At 37.5% G+C, this 26,655-nt stretch overlaps 1 protein-coding gene across 4 annotated transcripts in view; it reads right to left on the minus strand.

The window, feature by feature from the left end:
• Positions 1-20,348, minus strand: part of LOC145778185 (uncharacterized) — a 46,189-nt gene extending 25,841 nt beyond the window's left edge. For all 4 annotated transcript variants that reach the window (XM_082589625.1, XM_082589624.1, XM_082589623.1 and 1 more), the window contains exon 1: positions 20,159-20,348. In XM_082589625.1, the coding sequence (XP_082445751.1) occupies positions 20,159-20,284 (126 nt within the window). In that variant the 5' untranslated portion in view covers positions 20,285-20,348. The remainder of the gene's footprint in view (positions 1-20,158) is intronic.
• Between the last annotated feature and the right edge of the window lie 6,307 nt (positions 20,349-26,655).

A 26,655-nucleotide genomic window follows, 5' to 3' on the forward strand; every position in this document is an offset into this window, starting at 1 on the left:
TGCTCAAAACATCAGATGTGGTAACGAGGCTTTTGTTATTGCTGTCGATAGTGACGTATTCTCGAGCAGTGTTTCCACTTTTTGGTCATTTTGAAAAAATGAAAAAGAAATGAAACATTGGACTTTAGACCTTGCCACTGCCATTGAAAACAATTTTTTTTGAAAAGTATTCTTGAATGTTCAGTTTACGCATTTTAATGCTTAATTCCCGTTTGAAAATTTCATTTAGTATGGTACCGTATGCCTTTAAATAGGCAACTCCCGCAGCTAGAAGAGCGCCCTTCCACGTGCACAAAACAAGACATTCAAAAGCATACCCACATGCTGCATGCAAAAATGGATTGTGTGCAGATGCTTGCACTTGCTATTAAAACTATGCACACTAATTAAAACGAGAGACTTTAAATGCGCGTTTGAGCAACTTGTGTTTCTTCTAAATGCATGTATGACTGGTTTGAGTGTGCTTTTGCTGGCCGATGTTTATTGGCGAAAAATAGCCGATACAATATATCGGCTACTCCTGATATCGGCTACTCCTGACATTGGCTACTCCTGATATCGGCCGATAAATATCGGCTGACCGATATATCGGCCAAGCTCTAACTAATACCAAAACATCATGGAAACACTTGCTCTGTTGTTAAAAGCAGTCAGGTCCTGAGCTACTGGTATGTACTTTGGCATTTCAAAAGGTGTTTAACACTTTCACTGCCAAATGACTAGATATCTAGTCATTTGTGATGTAATTGTTCACCCCATGACATCATAATGCCCCAAAAATCCTGATGTGTTGCCAATCCTGGGGCCTGACAGGTTGCTTCAATTTTAAACTAAAAAAAAACGTTTTTTAACCCATTTCCCCGTCAAATCTTTAAAAATTAAATAGAAATCTAAACACCAATCAGTGTGAAGCTTGAAATTCAGCAATAACTTCTAGGTCTGATGCCAGAGCTATGATGCCAGGCTACTAGTATAAAGTTAGGCTACTAGTCAAAAAAAGTGTATTGATCAATGCACATAGGTCATGTAAAAGAGCTTACTTTTTATCTAGCAAGGTAATTGAAATATTCTATTATATTTTAAGGTTTAGACTAATTTACCTATTCATTTAGGGTCACTAAACTGCTTACCGGTACTAGCTAGAAGTCCTGTAGGCTACCTAAACCTAGTAGCTAAAAAGATCCAAGCAAACATTTTCTTATGAACATAGGCCATGACCATGCTATGTCTGTCAGCAAAACTTTTGAATGTAATGTAAAGGCCAACCAAACGTGGTAGCCTATAGGTTTCATCGAAAGGAAATATGTTTGCAACCGCCTAATTGGTTAAGTTAAACTTTGGTACAGTAGCCTAGCTACCAGCTAGCTAAACTTGTCATTTTTACATCGTTTCAACGTCGCCAGACGTTGAAATCGTGTAAAAAGGTAACTTTTGCTGACTAGGTATAGGTTGCAACTGAAAAACATTTACAAAAGCCATTCAATTTGTTCAAAGAACCGAATTAGCCTAGCAGTTTGTATTTAGCCTACATTGATTCAATGTTTGAATACGTTGAATCACTCAGTTGGCCTTTTGTTTTTCTTTACAGTGATTTCACGTCTGAACAGGTTGATTCAATGCAAAAAAAAAACTGTTTAGCTGACTGGCGTACTTGTAAATGCAATAGTCATTTCAACGATCAATTGCAACACCGATTTTGCTCCAAAATTACAAAGTGCGTTTCAATCGTTTGGCAACATATTTTTTCATTACTATGGTAACAGGAGGAGGAGGAAAACTTCTCCTATTTTTTCAAAACGCCGGCAGTGAAAGTGTTAATGATTTGCCATGTGTTCAGAGTCGCAAATAGCCTATGTGGTGGAAAATATTGAATACTGCATAGTGCATAATAGATACTGTGCATTGGTTAGCAGTAATTTTCAAGCAGTTAAGGAAACACCAGTTGATATAAAATGATATAAGACCAGTGGATAAAGATTCACTGAATTAATCAATCTTCTACAATGCATCTGGAACTGGAGGTAAGTGGATTTAGTTGAAAGGCTTAATTTCTACAGCCATACTTGTGCAAAAACTGTACTATCATTTAGATGGCTGGATTCACCTCCAAGTGTCGCAATCGCCTTCACACTCTGCCTCCACATCGATCTGTCATCCTCTCTTGTCAAGCCCACCTCACTGCATTCCTCCTCAACTTCCCTTTTCCACGTTTTCTTGGGTCTTCCTTGTTTTCTACGACCCTCCACTTGCAACTCCAGCGCTCTTCTCAAAGCATCATCTTCATACCTTCTCAAAACATGCCCATGCCCTCTCACTCCATTCGCTTTCGCCAACTTATCAACATTCTCATTCAACTCAAGCAAGTTCATAAGTTCTTCGGTATTTCCTTTGTCCATCAGCTTCACATCACACATTGCTCTCACCATCGCTCTCTCAGTTCTTCTTAAAATCGCCAATTCGTTTTCCTGTAAGCACCATGTCTCACTTCCATACAGCATTGCAGATCTCACACAACTAGTATGATATAAATTCTTCCTCTCATTTTCAACGGAAATCTTCTACCACATAACAACTCTCGACACTCTCTGAATTTCACCCAACTAAACCTTACTCTTGCAGTCACAACCACCACTGGGCAGTTGGGCACTGGCATTCAATCCATCTCCTAGATAGCAAAAGTAAAGGTATTCACTGATTCTACTTCGTCATTCAGCTTTTCAACAGGACCAACCATTCCTTCTTTAATCTACTTGCATCTTTCACATTCAAAACCATATCCGGTTCTGCATGTCACTCTCTTCATCTTTGCACATCTTCCATGCACTCATTTCCTGCATATTGGACACTTAACAGAATTTGTCATCACTCTTCTTCCACATGGGTCAATTTTGCTCATCATTTTTACAAATAAAATTTTATTCTGAGAATTTGCTAATATCTACTCTTTGTTGCAAGAATTTTTTTTCTCATCTATAAGCTGATATATGATATAGGCTAATACAAGCCTTAAACCAGCCGGCGGCTATCGCGGCCATGGCCGCTAAGTAGTGCTTGAATGACCGCCGGTGCTACCTTCTCAGTCGGCCAAGTTTGGCCGCCGGTTTCTTCTAGCCAATTATTTAATTTTGCAATAGAATGAGCGTAGATTAACTGTCGAAAATATGTAGCAGCAAATAGTGACGCAGAATTAGGTCAGCGCGTCATAATCACCACTATTGTATTGTGCGGAAACTTTTTCTGTTGTATATATGGAATATATCCAGCTGCGATCACGAGCTGTACCCGCGCATTCGCAAATGCAAGAGCACATTAGGCCATTGCGCGACGCGCATTCATCCATTGTGTGCGAGTAAAAACGTTAATTACCGTGATGCGAAACCACAAGTCGCAGGTTTGCGTAAATGTCAAGGGATGACCACCTCCTCAACCAGATTGTCCTAAACTCGCACTCCCAAAAGCCCCAGCGCTTGAAATTTCGACGCTCGTTCTCCCGACATGCTGCAGCTATCTGCAAATCGAACTTCCACATTTCCGAAGTTTGGAACCGTGAATGGAGAGAAGTTGCGAGACCAACCCAATTCACAGTCCTTCCCAATACCAACACCCCACCTGGAGCAGAACTACCCCGGAAGGAATGGGTGAAGCTCAATCGCCTGCGGACTGGAGTGGGCCGTTTCAGCAGCAACATGTTGCTGAAACGATGATGATGTTCCAGTGGGGCCTCGCCAATTCACCATCTTGTGCATGTGGCTCAGATTTTCAAACTGCACACCACCAATGTCCTGTATACCGACCACAAGATAGACATGTGGACCTAACAACGCTCGATGAATACACGATCCATTGGCTGCTGCGCCTGGATGTAACAACGTGATCTGTGGCGGCCTCAAATGCAAGAAGAAGAAGCAGGTTTGCGATTTTTTGCATGATTATAGAGCAGTACTAGACGAACATAATTGAACAAAAACAAGACGAATTTTCCACTTATTAAATGATACAGAATAAAAAAATTTAAAAAACCTTTGCGCATTTGCCTGTTTGACTAAGTCTTGTTTGTAATTCCCGACGACGTTTACTTTAACAAAGTGTTAATCCGAAGTGCTAATTTACATCGGCTGGCAATGTTGTCGTTTTTATGTTGATGCAATGTTGTCGGACAATGAATCGTTGTTAAAAAGGAGAACTAGGTTAGTTGACATCCGAGGGGAAAACACGTGTCTTCATAGTTGAGAAATGTTCCCGCTATGGGTTAGTGACTTCATGTTCACACCCTCAATGGTGACATCATCATCATCATTCATCATTTTCAGCCTGTGCGAGCCCACTGCAGAGCGTAAGCCTTCCCCTTTTCATGCCAATTTACATGATTATGTGCTAGTTGGTACCAATTGGTTGTATTGCATTGTTTGTCAATGTCGTACCTCCATCTTACTTTTGGTTTTCCTTTCTTTCTTTTGGTTTCTCGTGGTGTCCATGTTGTTAATTTTTTAGTCCATCTATTGTCCTGATATCTTGCTATATGACCTGCCCAGGACCATTTTAGTTTCTTGATTGTGCTCAATATATCTCGTAATTTCGTTTGATTTCTGATCCATTCGGCAGTCTTTTTGTCTCGCCATGTTAAACCCATCATGATTCGTTTGTGTGCTCTCTGCATAGTTCTTAGTTTAAGTGTTAATTTCTTTGTAAGGTTCCAAGTTTCTGCACCATATGTAGCGGTTGGAAGGATGCATTGATCGTAGACTTGTTTCTTGAGAGAAAGAGGCAGTTTTGACTTAAATATCGAACTTGCTCTCCCGAAGGCTTGCCATCCAAGTGATATTCTTCTTTTGATTTCATCTTCTTTATTGGAGTTGGTTGTAATTTTTGGCCAAGATATATAATAAATAGTGATCAACTTTTTCGATAGTCGCTCTGTCCAAAAGAATATTGCTGTCGGTGTCTGCCAGTTTGTTAAACATAACTTTCGTTTTGTTAAAGTTCATATGAAGGCCAATCTTTTTGCTTTCTGTATTGATTTCATTTAGCATTGTTTGTAGTTGTTTAGGTTGCTCAGATATAAGGATAATGTCATCAGCAAAACGTAAATGGTTTATGTATTCACCATCAATTTTGATTCCTTTTTCTTCCCAGTTAAGGGAACACCTCTAATGAAATCCCAATATTTGCTGATGGCTGAGAAGCTTGCCTCAGATAAGCTAACTATTGTGCGAACCCCCACATACCATATATTTCTGAAAAGGGCATGAAAAGACACATCTGAATATGCAAGTCTCATGAAATAAAAGTTTAATTTGATGCAATGAGCTTCCTTCAAACACAAACAATATTTCAATAATTATTTTTTGACAAGCTAATAGAACACACTGCTTCTCACTACCAGCACCATATAGCAACAAGAAGTGTTATGAAATGCTAGATCTACCTTATATGCAAATACCTATGAGAGCTTTTTTCTCTAAAATGTCACTTTCCTAAAAAAAACAAATTTTTTGAAAGTTACTTGTGTGCGAAAATATTTATACACATCAAGAAATAAAATTTTTAAAAAAGCTCTCATAGGTTGATGCAAAACCATTGTACCAGCATGCATTCCAATTTTTAGCCAATTCGGACAAGAAATAAACAAATGAGTTTGTTTAAATAAACAGTTACTGCAAAAAAATGTCATTTTGAGTAAAACACGTTTAAAGTTATGGTTTGCAAATACAAAGCAAATCCGTGCATTTTCAGCTAGGCTATTGTTACTGTCACTACTGGCTTTGAAATGCTAGGATACAGGAAATTTGTAACTGCTGAAGCATGACCAAAACAACAACTACAAATAAGACAAATATATAAAACCAGAAAGGGCTTTTCTGTTGCTACTTATTAGTATATTTTCAGCATATCATATCATCATTCTGGCATATTTTAGACTTTTGGGTCGCGTGGTAGCTCCACTAGTTCTAAAATTTAACAGGGAATGAATTGGAATTGTGGAGAAACTGCCATATATTCAGAATCCTGATGAAATTTTCTATCCAAATTTTCAGTCCCAAATATAATTTTCCTCAAAAAATTTTTTTTGCATTAGATGTGTCCCCTTAAGTTGCTTAAAAATTTCTTCTAAGGTTGCTGTAAAAAGTTTTGGAGATATTGTGTCACCTTGACGTACCCCTTTTTAAATCTGAAATGGTTCAGAGTCTTTGTGCAGCCAAATTATAGATGTATTTTCCGCGTAAATGTTTTTGAGAAGTTGAGTGTATGATTGGTCAATTCCCTGTTTTTCCAGTGCTGAAATGACAGCTGATGTTTCAACAGAGTCAAACGCTTTTTTATAATCTATTAGTCCAAGGCAGAGTGGGATGTTATATTCGTTTGTTTTTTCAATTAATTGGTTGATAGTATGCAAGTGGTCCATGGTTGAAAACCCTTTCCTAAAACCTGCTTGTTCTCTCGGTTGGTGGTAGGTGACATCATAACGACCATAAATGGTCAGATTTTATGAAAGGCGGTATAGTTCAGGCCCTTAGGGGAATCTTTAGGCTAAACGTCTTACACATTGTTTTTTTGCATATTTTTGCAGTTGATCAACCCAACTTTGATTTTAGTGGGTGCCGCAACTTTTTGGGTCACGTGATCACCCCCAAATCGGGGATTTCCCCAGAAATCACGTTTCAGCTCTTTTTACGTCATTTTTGTGCGATTACTGTATATTTGATTTTTGTATATTTTAACTTAAAAAGCACATACAAATAAGTGAGACAAAATAAACACAAAATAATTTGATGGATGACGTCATTGTGACGTCATCACATATATTTTTTTGCTTTTTTAACCGATTTTGGTCGATTGCTGTTGGTTTTAGTTGGAGTACCGGTTACTAAAACCATTTCACAATTCTTAAAAGTAGTTTCGTCATGATTGCATCTTTTATGACGTCATCATTACATTATTAAAACTAGACAACTTCAAATTCAGGAACCAATGGTAAGTTTATTCCGAAAAAAGCGATCAAATACTCTCATTATAAGTTCTGCAAATGCTTAAAATTTTACAATTGCAAGCAATAACAATAATTCCAGTACAGTATGACGCAATAACGACGTCATCAAGGGAATAACCAGAAGAGCAGCTACCAGGGGTGAATTTCCCTTTTGGTCATGCCACTTTAAAATTTAAAATATATAATATGTAGGCCTAATTATGATCTACAAATCAAATTAATACATGACCCCAGATGGAGCAATGTCAGAGTCTTAACACTGTTAATTCAAGATGAAAAAACTAGCGGTTTTCGATGTTAAATTCCTACCATATGTAATTTGATGTTAAAAAAATTCGTGTACGACAAGTTTTTTCAAGTTACAAGATAGAGTTTAGAAAGTCAAAAGCATTTCTTGAATGATCAGTGTGGATTGGAGATGAAACGTCAATGTGGATTGAAGATGAAACATCAGAGAGGATTGGATATTTTGTGGTCGAATTGCATGTTTCGTACTCGCATGAACAAAGACTTGTGCATTTTATGGATTTTTTCTTACAGGAACATCGAGAGCCACAAGTAGACTGACAAAACGGAACAAGCTGATTTGCATCATTATGTTTCCAACCCCAAGCTAAAGGAGAAGGTAGTTGCTGAACATTTACGAGGCTTGATTTCCGTATTTCAGTTTGATGTATCGCTCTGCGTGTATGTTGCATCAGAGCAGCTGACATTGGTGGCAGCTTTTCAATAGCGCAACCATTGGTAAACATCATATAACGGCATTCGTCTACATCCGTGATAGTAGGACCATTGCCATAAAGAGCTTTGACATACTTTTGTATGTCATTTATAGAACTAGGTGAGCTTGAAAAATTCAGAGAGTTAAATAAGCCACACATTGCGGTAAGATTAAGCATCCAACAATCCCAAGCCTTTTTTTCCAAAGACAAAACAGTATCACAGATTGTGATAGCATAAAACAAAGGTAAAGAAGCGCTAATCATCAGAGATTGAGGTGAAGATGAAACAATGTCATGGATTGGAATGAAGCGAGTTTTTTCTCCAACTCCAAATTCAACCCATAGTTTACAGAGTTCTAACTTGTCAAAACACGAAATTGCAATAATTACCACATCAGTATCTACTGTTTTGACTATGGCATCGGATTTTCCATGTTTCACATGGAGAAACATACGGGTGTCTGCCTCTTCGTGATCACATGGGGAAACCTCAGTCATGTCCAATGTTTGATTGTTAAGAGCTGTATCTAACGATGTTACAACAATCGTAAACAAGTTTGGATCGACTGAAGTTATCACAGCTTGTTGAACCAGTTGATATAACGCAGTTTTGTTGCTGTCATTTACCAAAAACTCAGACCAGTTGAGAGGAAGAAGAGTAGATTACTTGTGACAGCCACGTAACATCCAGACCCTGTTTCTTGCAGAAGATAAGCCTCAAATAGCTACTGCCATCACAGCACATGCCAGCAGTGTGATGTCAGCCGATTATGAAGTAGTGAAAGAATCTGCCTCAAAAACCGATCACTACGTTCTTGATGGAGGGTTCTTGTTGCATCGAGTGCCATGGAAAGCTGGATACAGTTATGGGTCTATTGCACAGTCGTATGCAGATTTTACCATTTGTCATTATCGCTTAGCAACGGTGGTCTTTGATGGATATGGTGGTCCGTCTATCAAAGACAATACCCATCAAAGACGCGGCATGAACGTCCACCCGGTTGTTTACTTTACTGTAGACACCCAGTTCATTGGAAAGAAGGAGCAGTTCTTGCCTTGAGCTTCCAACAAGGAAGGATTAATTTCTGCTCAACTGAGGAATAGAAGCTGCAATGTGATGAACGCTCCAGGTGATGCAGATGTTGACATCGTCAAAACGGCAGATGGACAGCCCTCATCGACATAGTACGACTTTAATTGGTGAAGACACGGACCTTTTAATATTGATACTACGCTATGCTGACACTAACCCAGACATTAAAGACCTCTACTTCCGCTCCGAAAAGGCTTACGCAACCAAGATACACGACATCAACAAACTTAAAGCAATCATCGGACCAGACATAATTATGCTTACAGCTCCTCTTCATTCACCGGTTGCGATTCAACGTCAAGGATATTTGGTATCGGGAAGAAGACGCTTTCAAGAAACTAGTGAAAAGTCAACCAATAATAATCAAAGAATGTGCAAATTGCTTTATTCTCCCAAATCAGACAGACCACATCATTAAGCAGGCCTCGAAATTTGTACTTTTTTCCGGCGGTCAAGCATGTCTTACCGGACTGGCCCTTTCAGCGGACATTTAATATCTCAACCAGACATATTTTTTGCATTTAGATTTTGCACAAAATCACACTACAGTATTGTGTAGTCGTGTTTGTAGAAGATTTTCTACAACAGAATAACTCTGCAATGGTTGATGGCTTAATTAACCGACTCTGAAGTATACTGGAGCAGATTGCTTGCTAATAAATCAGTGCGTTAATGACAGTCGTGTAATGACGCAATAAACACAATTGAAAACAACAATCCAAATTTCCTTATTACAAACGCAACTACGATCACTTATTCCGTGGTTTTCGCGTTATAGAATCGTTGTGCCAAGCGATAATTGCCGGCGCGGGGTGGTAAATCTCCAGCTCAGGACCGTCCATACAAATGTGCATTAGTGACTCAATAGTGTTAGCTCTCAATAGTGTTAGTGTTAACTAACTAACACAATAGTGTTAGTCTAACACCCTCCCTTCTGTGCAGAAATTCTATTTCTATCAGCGTGAATAGGGTCGCCACATTCGCCTAAGCACGTGCGGAACCCAGCTGAGACTTGCTTCTCTGTTACATTTCTTTTTAACAATCGATCAATGTAACGCAATAATCCTCATTGTTAACATTAGAATACATATCCTGCCGAAAAGTTCAGACAACTTTATTTCAAGGCAACATTGCAAGGCGTTGAAATGATGTAAAAATGGCTACTTTTGCCATCAGCTCGTTAACCACGCCACTCTAATGTGATCTGAAGCAATTGCCTGTAGGCTACTATTATTGTTTCAGCTCCGTATTTGTTCGCGTTAAACAAACAATTGTAACAATTCAAATTTGAAATATATTTTTGCTGCATTAGCTCTATTTTTGTCAAGAATTTTGCGGCGGTCATTTATGACCGACCAATGAGTCGGCTTCGGCAGACATTCGAGGTCATTCCGGAGGTCATGTCCGCCATGACCGCCGGAATTTCGAGGCCTGTTAAGGATCTTGAAAACAAAGCTATGACCGTTATGTTTGGCAACGATGGCAGTAGTAACCTAGAAACACAGCGATACAATACATTGGTCAAGAAAATTAAAACAGCCAAATCCTTTGTTCACCCTGAACGTTTGCCACCTACATCATCCTTTACCAAATTCCACTGCCTCAGAGTTTACTACCAGATTATGGTCAGGATGGGTAGGCTACTGACGATGGTATGGATGCTCTAGACTGGGGATGGAAAGTAGACAATAATCAGATGGTTCCAATCATGACGGACATGAAAGCTGCCCCGGACAACCTACTGAAAATGATCACTGCAATTGCGAATCGTGTTCACCTCACTGTAGTTGCCAGAGATATGTGCTACCATACCATGCTGGATGTGGACCATGCCAAACTGGTTCATGTGTCCATACAGCAATCACATAAATTACAGACGATGACATCGAGAGTGACAGCGATGAGCATTAATAATACTTGATCCATTTGCTTTCTTTACGCTGATTATGTCAAGAGTCTACTACTCTACATGACCACATCGTATGAGCTCTTTATGCCTGCTCAGTTAACCCAAATATATATAGAAATTTACCGGGTTTATTAATAAACAATACATTGTTATTGTACATTTTTAATTGTTTTGGCAGCCATCCTGGATTGCCAATTGCCATATTGAATTTATAGGCTATCAGATAATTTAACAATTCTGAGAATGGTCTCATTGACTTCACAAGGTATAAAAACCTAGATATAGACACCAAAACTACACGTTTTGGTCATATGATAACCTAGTTATGGTCAATTTACTGTTATTTTAATGGTTTGGCGGCCATCTTGGTTTGCCATATTGAATTTATGGGTCTGCTACTATTCGGTGAGTCCGATTTGGTGAGTCTGATTGGTGAGTTCCTAACCTCTAACGCCTATCCCTAACCCCTAACTGTTAACCCTAAAATGGTAATGATAATTAGACTACGGTACCCAATAATTTAAAAAAAAAATTAAAAAAATCACTAAATAGGGATCGGACTCACCAAATCGGACTCACCGAATCGGACTCACCAAAACGGGCCATTCCGTGAATTTATAGGCTATCAGATAATTCAACAATTCTGAGAATAGTCTCATTGACTTCACAGGGTATAAAAACCTAGGTATAGACACCAAAACTACATGTTTTGGTGATGACCTAGTTATGGTCAATTTACTATGTTATTTTAATGGTTTAGCGGCCATCTTGGATTGCCATATTGAATTTATAGGCTATCAGATGAATTAACAATTCTGAGAATGGTTTCATTGACTTTACAGTAGGGTGTTGCAGGCGCCCCGTGAAATTTAAATCTTGGTTTCACCATGCTTACCTTTTTTGTGGTACTGTGTTTAGATCAGTAGACCACAAATATGAAGTTTCATAAATTTTCATCGACGTTTACCTCCACTGCCGAGGCCATTTTGAGGCCCACTTTTTGAATTTTTTCATGTTTTTGCCACTAGAGGGCAGTGTATAAGTTTTGCAATATTGGGGTATATTTGAAAGATGCTCTATGATGTTCGGAATAATGTTTAAAAAAAATTGGAGAAATGGGATAAGCATATCCAAAAATATTCAAGTTTTGTCACTAATTTTTTGCACAATACTGCCCCTAGTGGTGAAAAGAAAAATTAAAACATCTTAAAAACTACTCATCATATTGTAATGGAACTTGCATGCACCCCCCCATTTTCGTGGGTAAGGAATTTGATTTTAGCAATATTTTTGCAAATATTACCACTAGAGGGCGGTAATTCTAATTTTGAACTATTTTTCTGTAAAAAGGCGATATTGTTGCATTTCTTGAGCTGTGCTATCTGAAGAATACAATTTCATGGCTTATGCACAACAAAAGTTATTCAATTGTAAAGAAACTGCATGTATGCATGTACTATATCAATACAGTCGAAATCGGCTAGTCGCATATCGGTTAAGAGCATAAATCGCTTTAGAGCATAGCATTGCATAATCCCAAACCATTCCCATTCACTTGTGAAGAAAATTCAACGGTTAGTCGCATAATGATTAATCGCATAAATCGGCTAAGCGACTAGGAATTCTTGATAGATTTGTAGACTTTTATCACTTAACTGCATATTTCCTTTGGCAAAGCAAAGTTGCTCAAGATAACACCTCAAGACAGACAGTTAGCGCCTACATGATTTAAACAATAAAGTAAAACCGCACGAAAAAAGGCCTTCTCTTCTATGATTTGAGTACAGTGCTGTATGAATCACAAGACCACATTTCATTTATGGATTGTTACATCATAAACAAGTATCATTACGTCGCAGTACGAACTGTAGAACCACAAGACTAAGGAAAATCTAAATCGCATGATTAGTGAATTTTCTTGCTCGCTGAAGTGAATTCGTTACGGTTGGGTGATCACGGCAGCTACCCGAAAGCCACGAGGAACGCGCGTGAACAGTTGTTGCTGCGTCACACTTCGCTGACCAACAGCCAAACAAAATAGTACCGTTATTTGGAATTCGGTTGTACAGTACTATTCTAGAATATTCTGTAAATCTCCTAACACTCCGGGTTACGTATTAAGGCTCAATGCCTTCGTTCATCGAAAAAGTCCAGCGGTCTGTTTTCATGCTTTTGCGTTAGATAAACGTTCGGTATTGACGTATAGGATACTGTCAAACAATGTAAACGGTTAAGCGCATATACCGTTTAAGCGCATAAAAAAGCTTGACAAATTGACTATGCGCTTAAACGATTTCGACTGTACATCCAAACAGGCAATGTGAGTCTTAGTTAACACAATTTACGCAAAGGCAGTTGTGCATCTTCATTGTGTTGATAAACGACGTTTTCTAAGATTTGGTATCTTTCTTTGATCCTCCTCCACCACTTGAATATAGTTTTGCAGATTTTTTTCTTTGTTTTGCTAGATGAAGAAAGTCGAATACTAGTTTTACCCCTCTCTCTGCTGAATCATTGCAGACTCTGAGTGCACTTATGATACCATTAGCAGAAGCATAGCCATCATCTATTTCCCACTCTTTCAGGTGTTTGGCAAGAAAAGTTGTTGAAATGTGCAAAAGTTCAAAAAACATTTTGCTGCTGGCATTTGCATAGGAGCACAATGAGTTATCATGAACAATGTCTGGCAGCTCTGGATTACCATATCCATTACCAAACCTGTTTGTAACCTGGTCATAGAAACTTGCATTTAAACGCAGCAGAGTTCTAGCCAAAGCTTCGTTTTTATCCATAGTGACTTTTTTGTCCCATAGAACTAAGGGGATCAGCTCCCCAGCTACATACCATGTGTGCCTACCTAAAGCTTTTAAAGCAGCAACACTGATAATTTTGTCTACTGCATCATAGCTTTTGATGTCACTTACCAGTTGCAAATCTTATCGGGGTGCTGATGCAGCAATTGGACAGTTAAACCACCATCCATTGAATTAATACAAAAGTGCAAAAGTCAACAAATCGCTCTATTTTTTGTATCTGTGACTTGGAAATGATTCCTTGTGGTAGAAAGTCTTGCAGCATTACTATCTTATACCAATAGAACTGCTTTCCCACCCACCTTGCTCGATGGACTGCACCACATTTTCCAATATGTTTTCTGCATGCTAGGCAGAGAAGTGGTTTGTCTAGCTTTATTTGAAGAAAAATGCATGCAGCATAGTGATAGCCAGAAAAAAAAAATTAAAACAATACCCAAAACAATTTTCAAGCCATCTCTCTGCTGCATGCATTTTTCTTCAAATAAAGCTAGACAAACCACTTCTCTGCCTAGCATGCAGAAAACGTACTGGAGAAGTTATACTTTCTCATGTGTGGGAAGCCTTGAAAGTCGAAACGTCAAGATCTCCAGGCATTGAACTATTTAAAAGATTTCGGAACAAAGGATTCGATGCAACCCCACATGCTGCAGCTGTACTGCACACCAAAGATCCTCAAGAGTTGGGAGAATTTTGTACCAACCCAAAGCAGAAAAGTGGAATCACTTATAAATTTTGAGAGATAAGCAAAATTATCAGAGGAGTGACTACAAAGAACTTTTAGACCTGATGGCGGTGTACATTGGAATCAACAGTGGACAGTACAACATCATGAACTGTGGTGCAGTCCATCGAGCAAGGTGGATGGGAAAGCAGCTCTATTGCTATAAGATAGTAATGCTGCAAGACTTTCTACCACAAGGAATCATTTCCAAGTCACAAATACAAAAATTAGAGCGATTTATTGACTTTTGTATGTCCCGAACCATCTTTACACCCTCCAAACTTCAATAATTTCACATTTGTTTGGTGTCAGTCTCATGGGGGTTAATTACACAGGTCAACACAAATTTTTTGGCAGACAAAGTTAGAGTGTTTCTGGGGGTTCTGAAGGGCGCTGACTCCGAATATGGCCTTAGTTTTCCCGAATTGGCTCTAGTTTTGGAGATATCGCATAGGGTCATTTTGACCAAAATCCCATATTTGAGCCTTATGCGCAAGGTCAAAAAAACGGTTTAACCATATTAGATATTTCAGAAATGCAATTTAATGGTCAATTGTGAACAATAAAGACAGTTTTAAGTTTAAATACAGCAACAATACGAGATTTTTAAGGATTTTATATTAGATTTGTCATACTTGAAAACTTGATGTTACCGACGTCATATACACAAAATACACAATCATATACCGTACAGTAGTGTCAGTACATAAAACACTAAAAAATGTTGCATTAAATCAGTCAATCAACCTTGTATATTATAAAATTTAGATAAAAGGAACCACATTATCTTTTTCATTGTAAATTGAAAATAATGGTATGAAATACAATAAGATTAAAACTATTAACTAAATTTGCCCCGAAAAAATGTCTGTTGTAAGATTTTCGCTTGTGAGAAACTTTTGGGCAGTTTCTCAACAAGTTCCAGCAATAGTTTGCCATCATGTGCTCATTCCATCTGCCCTGATATCTTTCTTCCATTGTCTTGATGTCTTGGTGGAACCTTTCCCCTTGCTCTTCACTGTAATCACCAAGATTGTCAGGAAATCTGTCAAGGTGGCTGAATAGGAAGTGAACTTTAATGCTCATGTTAGCTCCAAGTTTTCCAAATGCAGATAACATCTTCCGAACTAATTCTCTGTAATTAGGTGCTTTGTGATTCCCCAATAAGTTTTGTACTACATCCTTGAAGGAGTTTCATGCAGTGAGTTCATTGCTGTTCATCCAACTGGTGAAATCCGAATTTTTTATCATTGTTCGAATCTGAGGTCCATCAAAGACACCAGCTTTAAGCTTTTCATCGGAGAGTCCTGGAAATTATGACTGCAAATGTACTTGAAGCAATTCCCCTCCAATGCTATGACGAACTGCTTCATTAACCCTAATTTAATGTGCAGAGGAGAAAATACAATTCTATCCCTGCGGGAAACTAAAGGTTCATTGATTACATTGGCTGTCACAACTTGAAGTCTGGTGCGTTCTGGCCAGTTTTTCTTGTGCCAGTGCTGGGTTCTCGTCCTGCTGTCCCACAAACACTGGGAGCAAGGATACTTGGTATATACACTTTGTTGACCAATTAGAAAACTGACCATTTTTATGCCAACACAGATGAGCCACTTATGGGTATTGTAGTCAAGCTTTTCAAGGACAAGTTTGATGGCATCATACTCCTCTTTCATCTTGGGAGAATGTCCAATTGGTACAGGAGCAAAATGTAGGACGGAACGTAGGACTTTACAGTAATTTTTAAATTAGCTTTCGTTACTAATTATTATGCCATATCAAACAAAATTGATAAGATTAACGTACTTCTTGGTGAGATGTTTCGGGGGTAAATACACTAATTTGGGCTAATCTAGGGGTATAGGTATCTTCTAAACTAGAGTCAATCTGGCAAAACCAATGTCGTATTCGTAATCAGCAACCTTGAAAACCCCAGAAAACACTCTTAGATGTCCTGCCAAAAAAATTTTTTCTCATTTTGTTGACCAGTGTTATCAACTAGTGTTGGGCGATATATCGAATTTTCGATACGATACGATATCTTTTCAATATCGATATTTATTTCAATATCGTTCGATAACTCATAACTGCAAACCCCTACAAAAACGTTGCCAAAGCCAAACGGCAAAAGTTGAAATTGCCTCGGCAATTGCTGTGAACGTTTATAACAAAAAAAATTGTACCAAACATGGAAAACGAGAAGCGAAAAATATGCTAGAGTAGTCTATCATGACCGCACTGTTTGATTTGTTGTGATGTAATAATACCAAAAGTAGCGATAAAAGCGAGCAACGCGATACGCACGCTGTTACGGTAATTCACGTTGAATAACTCACGCGGAGGAAAAGTAAGTTAATTTTGGGTTGATTCAACGTTCGAGTCAGCACAAATCGATTTAATTTTCTCGGCTGGTTATAGTGGTTATATTGCATAACACCAATGCCCAATAAGAAATTTACGTTTGTTTTACATTAATTCGACATCTAGCGACGTTGAATTATCATAAAATAACGTTAATTGCTCAACAAGTACCGGTAACAAATTAATCGCTCCCTGCGAGAAGATTGCCTCGATTTAGGTATGCACTAACATAATTTCGGCACAGTTGGGATACTGCGAGCAACACAAAGTCTGCTTAATGAAGAACTAGATGTCAGAATCGGAATCATCAGATGCTGTATCGGAGGATGAGATTGTCGTGTCATCACTGGAATCGGACACATCAAGAGGCTCATCGCTTGGCTGTAAATCTACACTGTCTTTGCCGTTCGCAATGAAGCGTCCACGTTTTCCCGCTTTGATACCCATCCACACGCCTCTTTCGCAGAGCTCCATCAGGGTGTTGACTAAGGAGCAAACCTATGGCTGTGGCATAACGACTGGGAGGAATATCTAACCCTAACCTTACAAGCGCTCTTGTGGCCTCGGCATTTTTATTGTCGACGCTAATGCGCCATTCATGCATCTGCGTCGGCAATCACCTCGGCAATTGCCGACACTAATTTCGAAGACTGAGAAACTCTTTTCTTAATTAGTACAAAAATATCGAAAAGTATCGAAATATCGAGTATTTTTTCAAATATCGTATCGTTTTGTTTGTTTCAATATCGCCCAACACTATTATCAACTAGTATAGATTAATGATATGCAAAATGGTAGTTCTGTGACTATTGGTTTGGGAGATAGCGGACATCAAAAATTGATGATTTTTTTTCAAATATATATAAAAAATTTCAATTTTTGAAAGGTTCTATATCTAAAACTAATTTGAAATTAGCAATTTTGGTGGTAGATGTGAAAACTAGGGCTGCTTCTTAATCAGAATACCAAATTTCAGCTTTGTAAATGCTTTAGATTAAAAGTTTATAAAGACCCAAACATGGAAGAAAATTTACATGCGAACGCATTTTGAGGGACCTTGGTGACTTTGAAGGGCTGTAATTTCTAAACGTCTTGAGATAATGAGCTGAATTTTTTTTTTGTGTTCATTAAACATCAATATGAAACTTTAGTGTGAATTTCAAGAAAATCTAAGAGGATCGAGCTTGCACACCCTGTTGAGTTGACAGGAAATGACCCATGTGTGTATTATGTGCAGCTTTCAAAGTCGGTAGCAACCTTAAAAATGCTTTCGATTGCTCTAAAAATTTGACAGGATTATTTTTTCAGGTATTGACACGATACAAGAGGGAGCCCCATTGAATTAAAAAAATTTCAATTTATGAATCACCCTACTTTACAGGGTATAAAAACCTAGATATAAACACCAAAACTACATGTTTTGGTCATATGATGACCGAGTTATGGTCAATTTACTGTTTTGTTCAATGGTTTGGCGGCCATCTTGGAAGCTATCTTGAAAATAACCACTTTCCGGAAGTTGGATTCCTTAAGATTTTGAATACCGGTACGGTATGTTAGTACTGACACTCAATACTAATCAAATCAGTTGAAAAACCATTGGTAACTTATTGTAACCAAAAAAGTAACACCAACAACAAACAAGCGACTACAATAAGAAAAAAACAAGCAAAAAATTAATACATGACGTCACAATGACGTCATTAATAACATAATTTTGTGTGTTTTTATCTCGTGTATTTTGTAGTGGCAGTCAGTCCAAATGTAAAAAAATAACGTATCTAATTGCATAAAAATGCCGTGAAAAGAGCTCAAAATTGACTTGGGGGGAATCCCCGATTCGGGGATGATCACGTGACCCAAAAAGTTGTGGCACCCACTAAAATTGAAGTTAGATTCATCAACTACAAAAAAATGCAAAAAAACAACGTGTAACACGTTTAGCCTAAAGATGCTCATTTTTGCCCCTAAGGGCCTGAACTAGTATTCGGTAATGCAGTTGAAACAATTTACTGAGCAGCTGAAACAATTTAGTGTCGTTAGATGGTCCGCTATACAGGATTACCATCCCGATAAAGCAGTTATTGCGTGGTACAACGATTCTATTGCAGGACGTCACCAAGACTTCAACAGACGCTAAGTGATCATTTCAGCATTGTAGCAAGTTTAATTCTATCTACTTGTGCTATCGTTATTTGTATTTTGGCCTCCAAGCACGCAGATTTGGCCGACGAGAAGGAGCTCCCAGTAGGCCATGATGGCTGCCGGAAAAAAATACGAGTTTTAAGGCCTGCTAATATGATATGCCTTTAACATGTTGGATTCTGTCCTAACAATCCAGGTATACTTTACTGATACAAGTATATTAGCCCAGAAACGGCTTATACTACAAGGTTTGATCATAGGCCTATATACTTTATGAAGAACCCAGGACTTATCTTAATCTCCCAGCTTCATGTCAAAGTAATAAGCTTAGTTATATACTGTATATATCTCTTTTAATGAAATTATTCAAGACTGAAGCGCTTTACCTTTGTCATATATATACTTGTCACAGTTGCAGTAAATGTATCTGGATCGTTAAGACAGCATCCTACATGTAAAAGTGACTCATAAAACTTTTCTGTTTTTTTAACCAACCCAGCAAACTTTTCACTTGAAGCGGTTGACTGTCTCAAATCAATCATATGATTAAAAAATGAGGTTGGGAAACTGTTTGTTGAGTGGAATAACAAGGCTTATACCACATGTTAAAGACATATTTTATTAGCCTATATCATATATCAGCTGAAAGACCAGAAAAAATTCCTTGCAGTAAAGAGTACATCAGTTAAGGCTTAGTATAAAATTTAATTTTTAAAAGTATTATTTCAATATAAAATGTCTACCTTTTCAATTCAAAGCAGTATTAATAAACACAAGATTTTCAGGATATTTTTCTTGATGTAGCCTAATCATTCATAAATCAAAATTCATTTAAACTTTATTTGTTTTGAACTTTTCTAGACTATCAACCCCAATTGAACTAAACAAACGCAACTGTTACATCATAATGGTAAACCGGGCTGAAAATGAGTAATTTGCTAATTAAAAACTTTGGGGCAACGATTTAAAAGATACTTTCATTGTCAAATGTCTTGAAAACTAGAGCCAATTTGAAAAAACTAAGTTCATTTTCGGAATCAGGGGCGTTGAAATACTCTGAAATGACTTTCACTTTTTGTGCTAAAATTTTTTTTGTTGGCCTGTGTTATGTGCACATTCAGTTCAGTGATGCAGTGATTCATTAGTCAGAAAAACAGCAACCGCAACATGCCATTGTGAGTAAAAACTTTGTACCACTTCAACAGACCTGGGTTGGGGGTATAACTTATATGTACGGTACTCAAATAAATATGGCAGTTATAAATAAATCACAAAATATAAACATGAGTAAAAAACAAGGACTAAACAAAGGTTTTTTAGGCAACACATTGCAAAATTAATGGCTTTTCATTTTTATGCAATATAAATATTCATTCTGCACTTTCACACACAGATAAACCTACCTTTTCTCCAGCCAGCTTTCCAGCAACTGGACCAAGACTTTCAAATATGCTTTCATATTTCGACTTTTCTGCCCCTTGGACGGACCACACAGGACTTGCTCCAAAACCATCTAACATGTGAGCCATTTTAGTTATGAAAACAGTTTCATTAACAGTAAATTCATTGGGGCTGTGGTGACTTTAAAGTTTTGTTTTGGCACTAAAATAGAAAATACAATTGTCACGCAGTATTACTAGGCTATATAATAATATATATAATATATTACAAAAAAACTAAACTGGCTAAGTCATGCACTAGGTACCTGAGGCTTTATGTTAGGTGCAATCATCAAGCATCAAGCACAACAAATAGAATAACCTACACTTATTCTATTTAATTTTTAGAAACTTATTATATATAATAGACTAAGTGTATTTTATTTGAATAAGTGTTGCACCTGATGATTTCACCCAGCATGAAACCTCAGGTAGCGCATGACTTAGCCACTAGCCAGCTTAGTTTTTTTTACAATTATTAGCTCTGCTACCTGCATTGACCACTTTGTTTCCATTTGCTACAATTTATTCTTAGAATTAATATAGATGAAGCTGGTTGCAAGCGTCAAAAGTTAACAAGTCAAATTTTAACGAAATTGAGTAAAGTGTACATTTGTAGTCAGAAATACATAAAGAATGGTCTGTCAAAGTTTCAAGGTGTAATGCATTTGATTTTAACCAAAACAAGGCAACCCATTTTACCAAAGTCAAACCGTTCTGGGGAAAAAGGTGATATGTGCACAGTGCACACTGCACAGGGTTGTGACAGAAGAACTAATATGAGTAGGTCCACTAAAACAAAGAACAAACATAATATTTGATTTTTAGATATCTGTAGGGAGCAGGGAATCCCTACCAGATTTTTTACAATGAGCTAATCAAAGTCATTGCACTTTTGGTCTTAAAACTTACGATTACACAGTGTACAGTGTAACAAAAAAAATAAAAAATTTTGTCCTTTGAACCTGGAAATAATTGCTATTTTCTGTTTGCTTTTGCTGAAAAAAAAGTACATGAAAAATCTTTATTGTACCACAATAACTTCAGGTTTATGTTCCTCAGATTGGTTTGAATTTTGTCTTATTTCTCATGAAAATAGGCCAATAGACTACATTGAAAACTTACTAGCGCTATTCAAAGTTAAGCAGCAAAGTTTTCACTCTCCAGGTCTAAATCTAAAAACTGGATTCATGATAAATTGAGAACTGGAGATAAACTAAGTTTAGTAAAATGAACAAGATAATTTGATTATGAACATTTTAATATCAAGATTTTTGAAATTGATCAAGAACTTAAAGAGAAATTATAATAGGCCATCAAGAATCCAAGTCTGCGGTTTTACTGGATGTAGCAGGCAAGCAATTGACTCGCTAGCCTCAGCTTTGAAAGAATCGGGATTAGGGAATTATTATCCAGTGAAGCAATTGAAGTATACAAAACTTATCAAACAACGATCAGTAAGCCATAAGGGTTAATTGTTTTACATGCTGTATTTACGGTATTGTTTAACATCTTGTTAGCTGCCCATTATCAAATTGGTTCAAAGTTTGTCCTAAAATTCTTTGTTTAAATTCAGTCGTTTTTTAAACGTTTCTGGGTTAGTGTGTGTAGTCTCGGAATAAATCAATTTAATTAAATCAGCTCAAGAGTTTTCAATGACAGATAAATTAGGCTACTTAGTTTTGGACATTAAAATCGACCGTTGGCTTGGCCACTGGGCACTGGGCAGCAGTCGAGCCAAGACCACCGTCATTCTGGCAGAATAATTTTTCCGCTTTCCGCCTTAAAAAGTTATCCGTGAATAAGTGCGAGGAACAAAATGCGACATGACATACCTTCGAAAGATCTCCGAATAAAACTATAATCCGCAACACGTGCCACTTAAATTTTACATGCATCGGATTCAGTATTAAATTACCTTTCCAGGGATGTGCATCAATAGGTCGGCATTTGGAAGGAACTCCCAGCAGAACGCTTCAAAGATGGAGCATATATTTACGATAATCATTAAAATAATACGATTTTGTATAATAGACACTACTCCAAACATCTTCAAATAAAACTATAATCCGCAACACGTGCCACTTAAATTTTACATGCATCGGATTCGGTATTAAATTACCTTTCCAGGGATGTGCACCAATAGGTCGGCATTTGGAAGGAACTCCCAGCAGAACGCTTCAAAGATGCAGGAGGATATATTTACGATAAACATTAAAATAATACGATTTTGCATAATAGACACCACTCCAAACATCTTCGAATAAAACTATAATCCGCAACACGTGCCACTTAAATTTTACATGCATCGGATTCAGTATTAAATTACCTTTCCAGGGATGTGCATCAATAGGTCGGCATTTGGAAGGAACTCCCAGCAGAACGCTTCAAAGATGCAGGAGGATATATTTACGATAAACATTAAAATAATACGATTTTTGTATAATAGACACCACTCCAAACATCTTCGAATAAAACTATAATCCGCAACACGTGCCACTTAAATTTTACATGCATCGGATTCAGTATTAAATTACCTTTCCAGGGATGTGCACCAATAGGTCGGCATTTGGAAGGAACTCCCAGCAGAACGCTTCAAAGATGGAGCATATATTTACGATAAACATTAAAATAATACGATTTTTGTATAATAGACACCACTCCAAACATCTTCGAATAAAACTATAAACCGCAACACGTGCCACTTAAATTTTACATGCATCGGATTCAGTATTAAATTACCTTTCCAGGGATGTGCACCAATAGGTCGGCATTTGGAAGGAACTCCCAGCAGAACGCTTCAAAGATGCAGGAGGACATGTTTACGATAAACATTAAAATAATACGATTTTTGCATAATAGACACTACTCCAAACATCTTCGAAAAAAACTATAATCCGCAACACGTGCCACTTAAATTTTACATGCATCGGATTCAGTATTAAATTACCTTTCCAGGGATGTGCATCAATAGGTCGGCATTTGGAAGGAACTCCCAGCAGAACGCTTCAAAGATGGAGCATATATTTACGATAAACATTAAAATAATACGATTTTGCATAATAGACACCACTCCAAACATCTTCGAATAAAACTATAATCCGCAACACGTGCCACTTAAATTTTACATGCATCGGATTCAGTATTAAATTACCTTTCCAGGGATGTGCAACAATAGGTCGGCATTTAGAAGGAAATCCCAGCAGAACGCTTCAAAGATGGAGCATATGTTTACGATAAACATTAAAATAATACGATTTTTGTATAATAGACACCACTCCAAACATCTTCAAATAAAACTATAATCCGCAACACGTGCCACTTAAATTTTACATGCATCGAATTCAGTATTAAATTACCTTTCCAGGGATGTGCACCAATAGGTCGGCATTTGGAAGGAACTCCCAGCAAAACGCTTCAAAGATGCAGGAGGATATATTTACGATAAACATTAAAATAATACGATTTTGCATAATAGACACCACTCCAAACATCTTCAAATAAAACTATAATCCGCAACACGTGCCACTTAAATTTTACATGCATCGAATTCAATATTAAATTACCTTTCCAGGGATGTGCACCAATAGGTCGGCATTTGGAAGGAACTCCCAGCAGAACGCTTCAAAGATGCAGGAGGATATATTTACGATAAACATTAAAATAATACGATTTTGCATAATAGACACCACTCCAAACATCTTCAAATAAAACCATAATCCGCAACACGTGCCACTTAAATTTTACATGCATCGGATTCAGTATTAAATTACCTTTCCAGGGATGTGCATTAATAGGTCGGCATTTGGAAGGAACCCCCAGCAGAACGCTTCAAAGATGGAGCATATATTTACGATAAACATTAAAATAATACGATTTTTGTATAATAGACACTACTCCAAACATCTTCAAATAAAACTATAATCCGCAACATGTGCCACTTAAATTTTACATGCATCGGATTTGGTATTAAATTACCTTTCCAGGGATGTGCACCAATAGGTCGGCATTTGGAAGGAACTCCCAGCAAAACGCTTCAAAGATGGAGCATATATTTACGATAATCATTAAAATAATACGATTTTTGTATAATAGACACTACTCCAAACATCTTCGAATAAAACTATAATCCGCAACATGTGCCACTTAAATTTTACATGCATCGGATTTGGTATTAAAATACCTTTCCAGGGATGTGCACCAATAGGTCGGCATTTGGAAGGAACTCCCAGCAGAACGCTTCAAAGATGGAGCATATATTTACGATAAACATTAAAATAATACGATTTTGCATAATAGACACTACTCCAAACATCTTCGAATAAAACTATAATCCGCAACACGTGCCACTTAAATTTTACATGCATCGGATTCAGTATTAAATTACCTTTCCAGGGATGTGCAACAATAGGTCGGCATTTAGAAGGAAATCCCAGCAGAACGCTTCAAAGATGGAGCATATGTTTACGATAAACATTAAAATAATACGATTTTTGTATAATAGACACCACGCCAAACATCTTCAAATAAAACTATAATCCACAACACGTGCCACTTAAATTTTACATGCATCGAATTCAGTATTAAATTACCTTTCCAGGGATGTGCACCAATAGGTCGGCATTTGCAAGGAACTCCCAGCAAAACGCTTCAAAGATGCAGGAGGATATATTTACGATAAACATTAAAATAATACGATTTTGCATAATAGACACCACTCCAAACATCTTCAAATAAAACTATAATCCGCAACACGTGCCACTTAAATTTTACATGCATCGAATTCAATATTAAATTACCTTTCCAGGGATGTGCACCAATAGGTCGGCATTTGGAAGGAACTCCCAGCAGAACGCTTCAAAGATGCAGGAGGATATATTTACGATAAACATTAAAATAATACGATTTTGCATAATAGACACCACTCCAAACATCTTCAAATAAAACCATAATCCGCAACACGTGCCACTTAAATTTTACATGCATCGGATTCAGTATTAAATTACCTTTCCAGGGATGTGCACCAATAGGTCGGCATTTGGAAGGAACTCTCAGCAGAACGCTTCAAAGATGCAGGAGGATATATTTACGATAAACATTAAAATAATACGATTTTGCATAATAGACACTACTCCAAACATCTTTGAATAAAACTATAATCCGCAACACGTGCCACTTAAATTTTACATGCATCGAATTCAGTATTAAATTACCTTTCCAGGGATGTGCATTAATAGGTCGGCATTTGAAAGGAACTCCCAGCAGAACGCTTCAAAGATGGAGAATATATTTACAACAAACATTAAAATAATACGATTTTGCATAATAGACACCACTCCAAACATCTTCGAATAAAACTATAATCCGCAACACGTGCCACTTAAATTTTACATGCATCGGATTCAGTATTAAATTACCTTTCCAGGGATGTGCATTAATAGGTCGGCATTTGGAAGGAACTCCCAGCAGAACGCTTCAAAGATGGAGCATATATTTACGATAAACATTAAAATAATACGATTTTTGTATAATAGACACTACTCCAAACATCTTCGAATAAAACTATAATCCGCAACACGTGCCACTTAAATTTTACATGCATCGGATTCAGTATTAAATTACCTTTCCAGGGATGTGCACCAATAGGTCGGCATTTGGAAGGAACTCCCAGCAGAACGCTTCAAAGATGCAGGAGGATTTATTTACGATAAACATTAAAATAATACGATTTTGCATAATAGACACCACTCCAAACATCTTCAAAAAAAACTATAATCCGCAACACGTGCCACTTAAATTTTACATGCATCGGATTCAGCATTTTAGATCAGCTAACTTGTTTATCAACATTTACAGTTTACACGTTCTACGTAGCCTATGCTTCGATTGTTAGGCTATGCAAATTGAAACTTTTAAGAGGTAGGCCTAGCCCAGGGGTCACCAACTGGCGGCCCGCGGGCCGCATGCGGCCCGCCACGCTATATCGCTGCGGCCCGCGGAAGGTATCAGCGTACAAGTATAACCTAAAATACTTTTTTTGAGGAGTTAAAAAGCACGAAGGCAAAAAATACTTTCAGGGAAACATATTTTCGCTTTGCATACGATTCCACCGACCAACCAATCAGATTATAGTTCTCTAGGTGGGGGTTGCTTAAAGTTATTCCAATGCGATGTCCAGCCACACTGTCCCAGTGGTTGCTTAAAACGCCTGTTTTCGAATTTCGATAATTAGGGTTGAGCATAGGGTTGCTTATTTTAAGTTTGCAAATGTGATGTAAACACTTGTGTGTGTTTCACCGTTGTTGTGTGTCAAGAGCAGTGTTCTCTTTATGCAGGTTTTTGTTGGCAAAATAGGTCGGTGTTTATAACAAGTTGGCAAAATATTGTATATAATTTTAAAGACTTTTTCTGATTTTATTATGAAAATATTTAGCTTAGTACTGCAAAATGTTTTTTTTTAA

The sequence above is a fragment of the Aplidium turbinatum genome, chromosome 10, assembly GCF_918807975.1.
Source record: "Aplidium turbinatum chromosome 10, kaAplTurb1.1, whole genome shotgun sequence".
NCBI lineage: Eukaryota > Metazoa > Chordata > Ascidiacea > Aplousobranchia > Polyclinidae > Aplidium > Aplidium turbinatum.